The sequence below is a fragment of the Corythoichthys intestinalis genome, chromosome 20, assembly GCF_030265065.1.
Source record: "Corythoichthys intestinalis isolate RoL2023-P3 chromosome 20, ASM3026506v1, whole genome shotgun sequence".
Classification (NCBI taxonomy): Eukaryota; Metazoa; Chordata; class Actinopteri; order Syngnathiformes; family Syngnathidae; genus Corythoichthys; species Corythoichthys intestinalis.
In genome coordinates this window covers 24530476-24543201 of record NC_080414.1, presented here as the reverse complement: position 1 = coordinate 24543201, position 12726 = coordinate 24530476, and the positions used below count along the sequence as shown (strand labels likewise).

The following is a 12726-nucleotide window of genomic DNA, read 5'->3' as shown; positions in this document are numbered from 1 at the left end:
AATCCAATCGAGAATCTGTGGAAAGAGCTGAAGACTGCTGTTCACAAACACTCTCCATCCAACCTCACTGAGCTCGAGCTGTTTTGCAAGGAAGAATGGGCAAGAATGTCAGTTTCTCGATGTGCAAAACTGATAGAAACATACCCCAAGCGACTTGCAGCTGTAATTGGAGCAAAAGGTGGCGCTACAAAATATTAACGCAAGGGGGCTGAATAATATTGCATGCCCCACTTTTCAGTTTTTTATTTGTTAAAAAAGTTTAAATTATCCAATAAATTTTGTTCCACTTCACGATTGTGTCCCACTTGTTGTTGATTCTTGACAAAAAATTAAAATTTTATATCTTTATGTTTGAAGCCTGAAATGTGGCGAAAGGTTGCAAGGTTCAAGGGGGCCGAAAACTTTTGCAAGGCACTGTAACTGAACACAATATATAAAGCAAATAAGGTTGCTTAAAAGTTGGTGTGGAAAATCTGAGCATCCTGAAAAGTTGGTAGTGTTATGCCCCTATCGTCCCCATGCAAACCTGCGCCCTTGATATAAAAGAATATGAAGGCGTATTTTCTTTCCATTAAAAAACTGACTACACAATGAAATACAATAGCACTATTTGGTCATCTGATTGTTTTTATATATTTCCTGTAAAATATGCGTTATGTTCACTTTGTTCTGCATTTCTTTTAATTTACTGTCACTTTTTCAGAATCAAATACACTGACAGTAAACATGAAACAAGTAGTTTGGTAAGGCAACATATTGTGACCCAAAAAGAATGGAAAACACTAGAACAGTATGATTTGTGAAGCCTACAGAGTCCTCTTGCAAAGATTAAAACTGCAAAAGTCACCTAGAACAGAAAACACAAACTATATCGTTAGTTCATTGCATAATGCCCATTTTAAGTGCATGTAAACAATACAAAATTAGACACAATGTAAATGAACGACCATTATTTTTATATCTTTATTTTAACTTTGGATAGAACAGTGGTGTTCCACCGCATTAGATTCATTTACATCTTCACATCTGTAATTGCAATGTTTTTTAGTCTTTCAGTCCTGATGTTTTAGGCAAATGTGGAAAGACCTTTAAATATAGTAAAGAAAGCAAGGCACAGACTAACCATGTTGGCATGAACAAACACAAAACATTCAGTAATAACAAAAATGACATTATACAATACAATAATATGTGTAGGAGCCAGGTGAGGTTTCCTGTAATGGAGAATAGAAACTTTTACACAACAGTGACACTTGAACTATTCACACAAAGTCATCATTTTGTGATAAATACGGTCCATCTCAAAGTTAGATTTCAGTCGTAATATTCATGTGGGATTTTTTTTTTTTCACATTCATTCTATAAAATGATTTTATGCCCATAATTTTACGACTCCCATTCTATAATAAAGCTTGACTGTATTCTCAAAACAATGTGACTTTATTCTCAAATGTGAAAAAAAAAATCACAATTTTAATTTCTTCCTCCCATAGTAACCCTAATATTCCTTTGTACCCTGATCTAATCTGCCTAGTACAGTAATACTGTTAAAGACTGGGACTTATGTGCTGTACAGGCAGTTAGGTGAAGCAAATAGATATAAACACAAATGTCGTCATGCACAAAAACAACTCTTTAAATACATGGCACACGTGATACATTTTTCATATACTTATCAAATATAGAGAACTTTCTGAACAAAAAATATTGCAATAGTAATACTTCAAAAGACAATATGCAAAGCATATAGTGGAAATCTTCTCCACCCTGAAAGGACTATAGGTAGTGAGAAGCTGATTGTCTGGTTATTAGATGGCTTCTATATTATACTTTAAATTTACAAACAGGTGAAATCCCTTTTAATACTTAAGAGCTACTGGCCTGACACAAAATGGGATGGAGAGTGAGCATAAAGTGATTTGGGCATTTATCCGATACATTGAATAAATAATGCTCAAATGGCTTTATGGAAAGAATTTGTCTAATATTCTTGATATCCATTTTACGATCATACTAGTACATGGACGTCAAACTGGATATGAAGAATGTTGAAAATGTTTCCACACAAGAACATACAGTATGCATTTACAATCCTACTGTTTAACCCTCATTTGGCACACATCAATAAAACCATGATATTGTATGGCGTCGATTTTTTTTTTCATTTTACAAACCATAGTCCAAGATGGTGTCTTCCTAATTTTACAAACCTTCATATTCCCAAACAAAAGTCACATATCATCACATGCTAATGCCCATCCCCCTACTTCAACATATTACTTGGCACATGGATGCAATAAGATTGCATCAAAAGAGTACACGTATACTACAAAAGGCTTTGGCCTGCCTACAAATATTAACGAATAACAGAGGATGGATTAGAAACTAAAGAATGGGTGAATTCACAAATGGTGACACATGGAACCCAATAATAATCACAACAGTAATACAGGCTCATGTAATAAGACAACTTTTCTTGTGTTTTTAATCATTAAAAACAAGATGGCACAAAACAACATCACCCTGTTCAGATACTCCTAAATCTATATGTAATACCGTATACATACAAAGCATATGCTCTTTGGAATTATCATTGTGGGTGTGCCAAGATTTTTATACAAAGGCTCGGATCATTAGACAAAAAAAAAAAAAAAGAAAACACCTGAACCTGAAGACATCCAAAGGATGTGCAAAGCCACACTACACATAAAACTAACTAAAGGGTCACTTTTGTGTTTTGTATAAAAGTACAAACAAGCTGAATAAACTCACTTTTGACTTGCAATCTTGAAAGGCACTAATCATCCATCACCTTCTTTTTTGCCTTCGACATATGGTTTTATAACCTCCTACGGATTGGGTGATTTGTCATCCGCACATCTTTTTTAGATTGTCTTTGGTAATAAAAAGGAAGCAATGTGTGAAGGATGTTCACACTAAACTAAAGATATCCAAAATATCAATTAAATCCTTTTTTTCTACCACGTGGTCACAAGGAAAGTTTTTACTTCACCCTGCACATACCGGCTGCATGAAAGTGAGCTATGTGAACTACTACAACACCAATAGCATCTCTAACACTGTTGAGGCTTGTTGTTTAAATGCTAATTGAGGTATACCTCACATTTTGATTGATAGCTGGCTCTATACAATAAAAATCTGGATGTATTTTAACACCAACGACCAAGTATGAGTTTTTTTCCATACACACTTGCATACACATACACAAAGGCTGAAATAGAACATAATAGCTAAAACAATACTGACAAAACACATTTTAGAGAAGAGCTTGGTTGCTGGGATTTAACACTGATCGTTTTAAGCCAGGTGCTTCAAAAATGCACACGTACAATGTACTCATGAGCACACCATATTGTAGAACATAAAGTGAGGAAGTCATCGACTTATAATACTGTATTTACAAAGCTTTTCATAGTAATAGCTTTTCCACCTTGATTGTTTGACACGCTGGTGAGTCAATCATGATTGTCAAGAGGCACCGCCATGGCTTCCTTTTGCAAGACTGTTATACAAGTGATTAGAATAGGAGGGAATACTGAGTATTTACAGCTGTTGGGGGCTCGAGGCTGCAGCTATAAACAGACCCAGTAGAAGGCACAGGATAGGGTGCAAGGGCAATAGAGTTCCTCCGGATGAATTGACGGAAGATGTCTTAGTCTCGGAGGCAACAAGAGCAGAGAGGGGTACGTGGGAAACGAGTGTTGGACTGGCGTAGTTTATGAGGGAATCTATCTTCTCAGCTTCTTTACTGCAGGCTTCAATCTGGAAATACACAGGCAAAATTTAAAATTAACAAATGGTTACCAGAAAACGTGTAAAGGGAGTATGACTAATTTTAGTATTAAGTGAAGTTCTGCATTTTTTTTTTTAAACACTGGAATTCCGAGTTTTTTGGGCTATAAAGCAATAGCAGAAAGGTGTCAAATGACCCCGATACCAAACTAACTACTGGGCTTTGTCAAACAATAGACCACTCAAAAAAGCAATCAAGCAGGCCACTCCCCTACACACTCCTGTTGAGTCGCTGCCTAGGTGTGAAGGGGGGGTTTCACTCTGGATAGCGGCAATTAGCATCTTTAATATAAGAGAGACGGTTGGACTTCTTGGTGGGTCTTGCAAAGGAATTGGCTCACTCTCATCTGGGCGCGAAGAAGGCGCATAATTAAAAATTGCTTTGGCAAATACCTCCAACAAAGTGTCATATGTCACCACATTAAAAATGTTTTTTTATTACACCGTCACTTTGTACAGTAGGCAAACTGCAGCTTTTGGAAGATGTAAAAAGGTTGTCCGCCCGATTGCCTGCCTCAGCGGTCCACTGTCTGACAAGCCACAACTGTTTCGTCCAACTGGACAAGCCTATTCGAAGGGGGAGAGAAAATGACCTCTAAAGGTTTTCATTGCCTCAGACAACCATCCAATGGCACCTTTCTATTTCCATACAGTTTACACACAGTATATATGAGACATACTGTAAGTCTGACCACAGTATGCTTCCGTGCATGGTTTTGAGAAAAAAAAAAAAAAAGAGAACCTGACTAGTATGTTCCATTTGGTTTACACAGAGGATAAAACTGGAAGAGTTAAAAGGACAAGTAAACACTTAAAAAGAAAAGTCACATCCTGTCAGTAGTTTGGTCTATTTTATAGTGGCTTTTTCACCACAACCTGTCTTCTGGGCTTGAAAGTGACAAAAGGCCAGCTAGAATAATGATTTAATGCTTACAATAAAGTCAAATGCGAATTAAACCAATGCTGTGTTTAAGTGTGTGTGTGCTACCTGCAGGGAAGTTGGGTGCTCATCCACAGGAGCAATGAGAATCACCAGCTCGTGGTCAATACTGAGGTAGCCAAAGACATCACACTGCGGGACGGACACGTGAAGTCGCAGGATTTGAAGGACGTCATGGACAGACACTGGCTGGTTCCTGTTTAACTGTCAAAACAAGGACAAACAACACTCTGAACATACTGAAGTGAGAAAACAAAAAAAACCTAGAATTATGTTTTTATGATTGAGCCCTGCTGTGAACGCAGATATCGAATAGATGCCCCCTAAAGGAGATTTAATAAGATTCCAGAAGATGGCAGCAGTCTAAAGAAAGTGGATCAAAACTCCTGCTTTCAGTGTATTCAAAGTCATGAACCAATTTTACATAGTTTAATTATCCAACATAAACACACCATCTCCACATGAGGCTCATAAATACAAATTAGCGACAGTGCTTTACATAAACAGTTGAGACATTAAAAGAACCATTCGGAATTTTGACACAAAAAAGCAACGGATGACAGACGCTGCATCTGAAGTAAAACATAACCATACTTTGTGCTTCTTTATTGGCTGTGCACAAGGTGCCTTCAATGTGAAAAAAAGGCCGACCTCCCTTCCAAAATATAAAAATCTTCATATATGAAAGACGCGAGTCACTACAATGAGGTCCAAACAAATGATTTTCATTTCCACAAAATTTGAGGATGTGTGAAGACAATATTAAAAATATACACTGCAGATCTCAGAGTTGATAGTCAGATTTCTAGCTGGCAAGACTGTAGGATTTCATCAGTAGATGGCTAGATTACAGCAAGTATAAGGAGACAGTAAATGAAAAAATGTGAAATTGAGGTGCATCCAAACCTTTGAGAAAGTGTTCATTTGTTCTTTGTTCCAGAGCACCTGCAACATACTGGCACAGATTGGACAGCAGGCCCCTGGGAAATGATAAGTATATGAAGATATCCATTATTATTTCGAAATCACTGCAAAATCCCTACATAAAGAACCAGCTGCTGTGCTGTAGTGCGCCCAAAACAATGATAATGTATTGTTTTTTCATTAATTTGGAAGAAAATCACTCTTGAGTGTGAAAGATTAAAATGATTGACCTGGGGGTGTGACAGGCTTGCAGCCCGAAGGTGACAATTGTGGACAAGATACAAGACTGCAAGCGGAGTCGGCTGCCGTTCCTGACGTGGCTCCCACAGCTTGACAGTGTCCCTCATAGTCGATAGCCACTCGGTCCGAGTAGGCCTCACACACCGTATTATAGGTCTCGCCGTTTTGGCCACAAACTTGCTGCCGACTCTTGCAGGATTCCTGAAACGAGATACCTCAACTTAGGCAGAATGTAATGTTACGTCAATTGACCTAACAATTGATTACGCTTGGAAAATTAGTATTTAAAGTTTAGGCTTTTCAAAACATAATAATTGTTAATTATAATGAGGCATTTAATTAGTACTGACTTATAGTACCTAACACAAATGAGCATTATCCTCATGTAAGGGCATGTTTATACAACTGTTGTATGAATTATATGTAGTAAATGCGATTAAATGGATATGCCGCGTTGCTGCTTTCTATTTTTCTCCAACCCAATTTTTCACATTGACAAACCAAGTACAGTGGTACCTCTACATACGAAGTTAATCCGTTCCAGGACTTTGTTTGTAAGTCGAAATGGTCGTATGTCGAGCAGGATTTTCCCATAAGAATACATTATAATGCCATTAATTTGTTCCACAGCCCGAAAACCTACACTAAATCCTTAATAATGCTCGTACTATTACAAATGGGAATTACACATAGCAAAACAAATAAATTATAAATAAAAATCGGAAATATAATAATAATTCTTGTAATAATGTAGCGAATCAGGATCTAATGTGGCGAACGTATTTTGCGTGCTGTGCCTGAACGCACCGCGTGGCTGACATGACAGAGTGAGAAAGGTGCGGTAGAGATTTTACTTTCTCTTTTAATGTTTTGTTGTTGGCGTCAACTGTGGCAGACAGTAGCCGTGTTGTGATACACAAGTTCTGAAATAAATGATTAAAAACCTGACTAAGCTGGCGATTTCTTTGTCACCTTAACTTATAAAGACTGGCGAATGGAGGTTGGAGGAGGAAAGTCGAGATTGTAGACATTCTACGGTCGAGCCAGTTCACGGACGCGCACACCACGCTCATATTTTTCTATCGTTTGTTTCCATCTTCATTTCAATGTTACGCGTGTAATAAATCGTCATATTTCGATCATGCCGTCCGATGTAGAAACAAATGGCGAGTCAAATTTAACATCGGATGTCGAAAAGAACGTGTGTCGAAGAAATGGTATGTCGAGGTACCACTGTACTGTAAATGCAAAACGGTGTTGTCAGTCTTTTACATGTGTCGTCAAAAATTAGCACACCATTTGATAAAAAGAACGTCATGCCAACAGACAAACATGGTGGTGACAATGTGATCTCTGGGGGTGCTTTGCTTCTGCAGGACCTGGATGACTTGCTATGATTCATATAATTGCAAAAAAAAATAATAATAATAATTATGTTTTACAAAGTAATCAGTAAAATTTCAGTTTGAAGTTAAATACTAGTTAAATTTGAAGAAAAGCCCAGTCCCAACTCATAGACAACATCTAGATCCCAGCAGATAATCATCTCAACTGACTTTGGGAAGCACCAGACAACCATTTTAAAGAGTGTTACGAGCACAAGGAGAAAAGTCTGTGATTCTTTCCTCACCTGACAGTGGCCCATATAGGCAAGAGTTTTCCCTGCTTGCTGGAGCTGACACAGACTAGCGTGAATGACACCGTCGGTATCGCAGACGGGCTCCAGACTGTTTTTGTCGCAGGCCATCTGACGGCCCACGCATTCGTACTGCAAGCAGTCCGACACGTCACTCAGGCAAACTTGATATTTTGGGATACACCTAGAAACACACAGGTTGAATTCGAAATCAGGAATGCCAAGATCTAGAATTTTTAACAAATAATTCAGCTGGCAACTGCGCCTACATTTATGATTCCATAAATTTTAATCAGATGTTTTTATAAACCTACTGTTTCCTAAAAACCTGCATATAGAACCCACATGCTGGTATTAGTACGCATTTTCTTCGGTGAAAACATTTTTGTAATACAGCATAATTTTAGCTCCTATGGCAACATGCAAAGAATACTTGCTGCACAACAAAAGAAACCAGCGGCAAATTTATGAGCAAATGAGAGGCGTTTTATTTTGTGTGTGCGCAGTGTTTACACTCAAAGTAAAAAAAAAAATGCTTAGAGCAGCGCGTGCTTGTGTATATTTGTGAGTTTCCTCAATCAAATCCACTCATCACTGCATGCATATTCCTTTGATCGGTTTGCCAGGAAAAAAGATTTAAGGGATTTTTTCTGGGGGATCACAGACATCATGGGGTGTGAATGAAAGTGGTAAACCGGCATGAGGGTGTGTAAGTTTGTATAAAGAATGTTTTCCAGACCACATCGATGGTTAAAGTGAAAATCCTCAGCTTTGAGCTGTGTGGACAACTTAACTCCACAACAACAATTTTATGATTCCAGTTAGTTTTTTTATTTTATGTAATTATGGTGCATTTTAATCCTGGCAACACATTACAATCAAGGAAGATTTCTTACAAATTATAAAAAATAATAAATTTATTACTAGATAGTTCTGTCTGTTCTAAAGCTTGAAACGCATATTGCAACATTGATGTTACAGTGGCTATTAATGGAACTTTAAAAGTAGCACAACAAAAAGTGAAAATTGTAACACTCGCAGGGCCCTGGGCATAAAGCGAGCTATACGGTTCCCTAGTATGCCATCTAGTGGTGGGGGCGCCAAATTGTTTTCTTTCTTTCTTTTCTTTTATTTCTTTATTTTCCCTTCAGGCATGACAAATCCAACAACATACAGCATTTATATTGGGGATAAAATAAATACAGGTAGTCCCCGGGTTAGGAACGTCTTCCTTTCCTATGCTGGCAACGGAATTAACCCTTTAAGTACCCCAAAATATCCCCTAAACCTCAAAATAACTACCCAAAAACATGTATTATACGTCATTGTACGTCATAGTCTCAAGTCCTAGCTAGACAGCGGGCTAAACTGCAATATTTCCCCTCTCTCTCTCACTCGACTGCACGACTTCTACGTGGGAGCAAATGCACTCTTCGTATGCACAAATACGTTCTTCTTTGTGTGCACGTGCACTCTTAGTCACGTGCGGCAGTACTACCTGCGCTACGCTTCCTGCGCCAAAATAAAAGCATGCGTCACAAAACAACGTTGGTAATTCAGTTACCTGAATGTAAGAGTAATTAGTTACTTGGCAAACTAACTAGTGATAATTTTCATTTTTTTTTCTAACATAAAAAAAAAAAAACAGGTCACACAATGTGAAGTTTAAAGGGTTTTTGGGACCATTGGGCCTAGCCCAATTCTTTACCCTCCAGTCACAGGGGTATTGTGATAACTATATAGTAACGTTTGCTATGTGTAAAAGTCATTTACTGTTGTGAATCAACCGTTAAAGTTGTTAAAATTGCTCCCATTATTGCATTAGTTCCCTTCTGTCTACTTTCAACATGTGTAAGTTTTAAAACTGTTTCATCATTTAAAGATAGATTTAAGTCAAGATTTTGCCGATTTAGGAGCATTTTAGATAATAAAGTTACTTAGGTTTGATAGGAAGGTTGTCTACGACAGAGCCTTCCTGAGAGGTCTACTGCTTTAAGATGGCGGCTGTTTACACATGTAGTCCTTAAAACATATTGCCAATGCAGCCGTGTCTGTCATTTGCATCTAGTCCTATAATATGTGATTGGAGTCTATCTCTCTCACTTTTTTTTATTCAACCAACTTAGTAACGCATAGTAATGCACGCCTTTCCTGCCTTAGTAACGGTAACGGCGTTGCCAAGATGAGAAAAGTAATTAATTACATTACTCACTACTGAAAAAAATAACACCGTTATATTCTAACGCCGTTATTAACAGCACTGGGTACAATGAGGTACTGTTTATGCGACTTAAAAAAAAAAAAAAATAGACAGGAGATGAAATGTCATACGGTTGCTTACAGTATGTAAGCAGATACACTTCATGAAAAAGGAAAAATATTGGCAGGTGATTAGATCAAACGTCATTCTGTCACGTCATGGGGGAGTTGTGTCACGTCATTTCCTGTTTTATTTTGAAGGCTTCACCCTCCTTGCGTCTGTACACTTGCCCTTCCTCTTGTCACCTAATCACCTATTGTTTCCACCTGTTGCCCATTACCTTGTGTATAAATAGTCTGCATCTCCCGTTTGGTGCCAAATTGTCTTACTGCCCATGTTAGTCATGTCGGCACTGGTTTCACAGCAATCATAGTTGTCTAGATTTTACTTTTGATCATAGTTATCTTGGCTTTTTCCTCCAGTTGGAGCGTTTTATGTTTGTAATCTTCCTCCTTCTGGAGTGCTTTTTGTTTGAGTTTTTGATCGAGATTGTCCTGACTCATTCCTCCGTTTGGAGCGCTTTTTGTTGGTATTTTTCCTCATCCCCGCATGCTAGCGGAAGAACCTCTGTTTTCTCAATAAAAGTTTTTGCCTGAAAGTCCGCAGCTGAGCCCGCCTCGTCATCTCGGCCTGACACATTCAAACTCACTGTTTCAAAACAAAACTAAAATCAGCAATTAGCAATTAATGAAACAACTGGAACACTAACTAACTAAATAAAAAAATAGCATAGAACATGAAGTAGTGCTGCAGCGATTATTCGATCAATTCGATTAGAAAAAAGATTAGAATTAAATTTTGCTGGTTCAAGTATTTGTCTAATTAAATTGGCATTGTAATGGTTTGTTTCGAAAGCGTTTGCATTTAGTTTTATTGATTTGGCTGGCTACACTGCCTTCTAGTGGCAACAGTGAATAAAACATAACTCATTTCACATGGCTGAATCCAGCTGCTCCCTGTTAAGACCAACATTAGCTAAGTTTTTGTTTGAGCTAATGTTTTTCATGCATTTGTAATTTAGTTTATAGGTATGTTTAGCTTTCTTTTGCGAATGTGTTTGAACCATTTGTTAATCAAATCAAATTTATTTCTCTAGCCCTTTACAAAAACCCGAAAGGTCCACAAAGTGCTTTACAACAATGATATAGTTCATAATAAATAAAGAGCATTGAAAAAAAAGAAAAATTAGCATTTTATAGCATTTAAGCTAGCGGACTTTTGCTATGGAAGTTAGCCAATTGTCCTTTTGTTGTACTCAGATCCTCATTCATTTTTTATACCATTTGAGGCTCAGCTAAGGTGTTTTTATTTTTTTATGTTCCTTATCCGATTACTCCATTATTCAAACTAACTATTTCATTGATTAATTGACTGCTAAAAAAAATTGATATCTACAGCCCTAACATGAAGTTTAAATGTTATCTACATCTGTAGTGCTGCAATGCATGCTGGGAGATGTGAGGCATGTTGTGCGACAACAGTGTTGACAGCAGGGGGCAGCAGAGGTTGTTTCTCTCCCCCAAGGAAGGTGACAGGTTCCGTTGAGCAGTGATGGCCAAATGAAGCTTCTTGAAGCAATGAAGCTTTGCAGCCAAGGGATTCAAAGCTTCATGATGGTTCATTTGCTCTATGGCCCTATCAAGTGGCCATAAAGCTCAAGAGGCAAATAGTGTTGAGAATTCTATGGCTATTTGTTGAAGAAAATTATATGAATGTACTTTTGTTACTGTATAAACACAATGCAACAAGTGCTATAAGGATAAGCTATTGCTTCTAAATATAATAGCAAATTATTTTTGACAACATATAAAATACTTAAATTTGTGTTGTTTTTTTTTTTGGGGGGGGGCTCCTAGCTACATATTGCCTAGTGTCCAGGGCCGAGCCTGACCACTTGCATCAAACATGCTGCATGCCTAGCCCACATGAAACCCGAAAAATATTGAGCGGAAAAAGCCATAGATGTCTTAAATAACAGGTTTGTCTAAAATTTTGAGGTTTTCTCTATTTGTCAGTGTCATGAGTTGCGGACTTTTAGCTCGGAATAGACGGCAGCTGTACCGACCTCTGGTTTCTCTGGCATGGTTTACTGGCACAGGGGTTAGTTAAACGGCACTGGCCAAACACAAACTGATGGTCCTTGAAACCCACACAGCGAGCCACACAGGCACTTGGGTATGTGCGGCCGTTGGAAGCGCACACTGGGATGAAGTGGTCTGGACAGTTACATGGAAGACCTGAGGAAAGGCAAGAAATGAGTTAGCCTTGACTGGAAATTGTAGATTGAGTCAATGCTATTATTAGATTAGCTATTACAATTAAAATTTGGGAATTAATGAGTGCCTGTGTAGAGTTTGCAAATTCATCCTGCACTTGCTTAGGTGATCATCAAGTACTCTGTCCTGCTCCTGCGTTCAGGGTTTGGTCAAATTACTTGCTTTCTAAATTTATGCTTTGGCAAAATGTGCTCCTAGCTGTCTGAATAGATCATTTCAAGTCAAGGCATGGTTTGTCTTCCCAGTTGCAAGTATATTTACAGATTGAGGGGTGTAGTTGACCACAACAAAATGATGGACAAAATGCTAACATACTTTTCCTAGAGGAGAACATTTTTGTTTTGTCTTTTAGTGTGGATGGATATTACGATAAAAAAATTACACATTGATCCTGTCTACCCAAGAATGTGAGTTGAAGATGATGAGTTTGACGATAAAATCTGATCTTGGAATGTCTTCTTGTATTTACAACAAGGTCTTGATGAGCTTGGAGTTTTTATTAAACATCTCGATAGTTAGTAGAATTGTGTCCACAATGAACTGGGAAACACGCGAGACCAGATATACATCTTGAGTCAGTATTTTGAATAGAACAACTGGCTAGACATCAACCAAACCCATCCTGAATGTTTATGAC

The 12726-nt window shown here is 37.9% G+C and overlaps 1 protein-coding gene across 2 annotated transcripts in view; it reads right to left on the bottom strand.

Annotated features, from left to right (window-relative positions):
- Positions 1 to 949: 949 nt before the first annotated feature.
- The window catches only part of reck (reversion-inducing-cysteine-rich protein with kazal motifs), a 59709-nt gene continuing 47932 nt past the window's right edge, over positions 950 to 12726 (bottom strand). For both annotated transcript variants that reach the window (XM_057824412.1, XM_057824413.1), the window contains 6 exons: positions 11879 to 12050; positions 7548 to 7737; positions 5908 to 6118; positions 5660 to 5733; positions 4802 to 4957; positions 950 to 3783 (listed from right to left, as the gene is read on the bottom strand). In XM_057824412.1, coding sequence (XP_057680395.1) covers positions 3565 to 3783; positions 4802 to 4957; positions 5660 to 5733; positions 5908 to 6118; positions 7548 to 7737; positions 11879 to 12050 — 1022 coding nt within the window. In that variant the 3' untranslated portion in view covers positions 950 to 3564. The remainder of the gene's footprint in view (positions 3784 to 4801; positions 4958 to 5659; positions 5734 to 5907; positions 6119 to 7547; positions 7738 to 11878; positions 12051 to 12726) is intronic.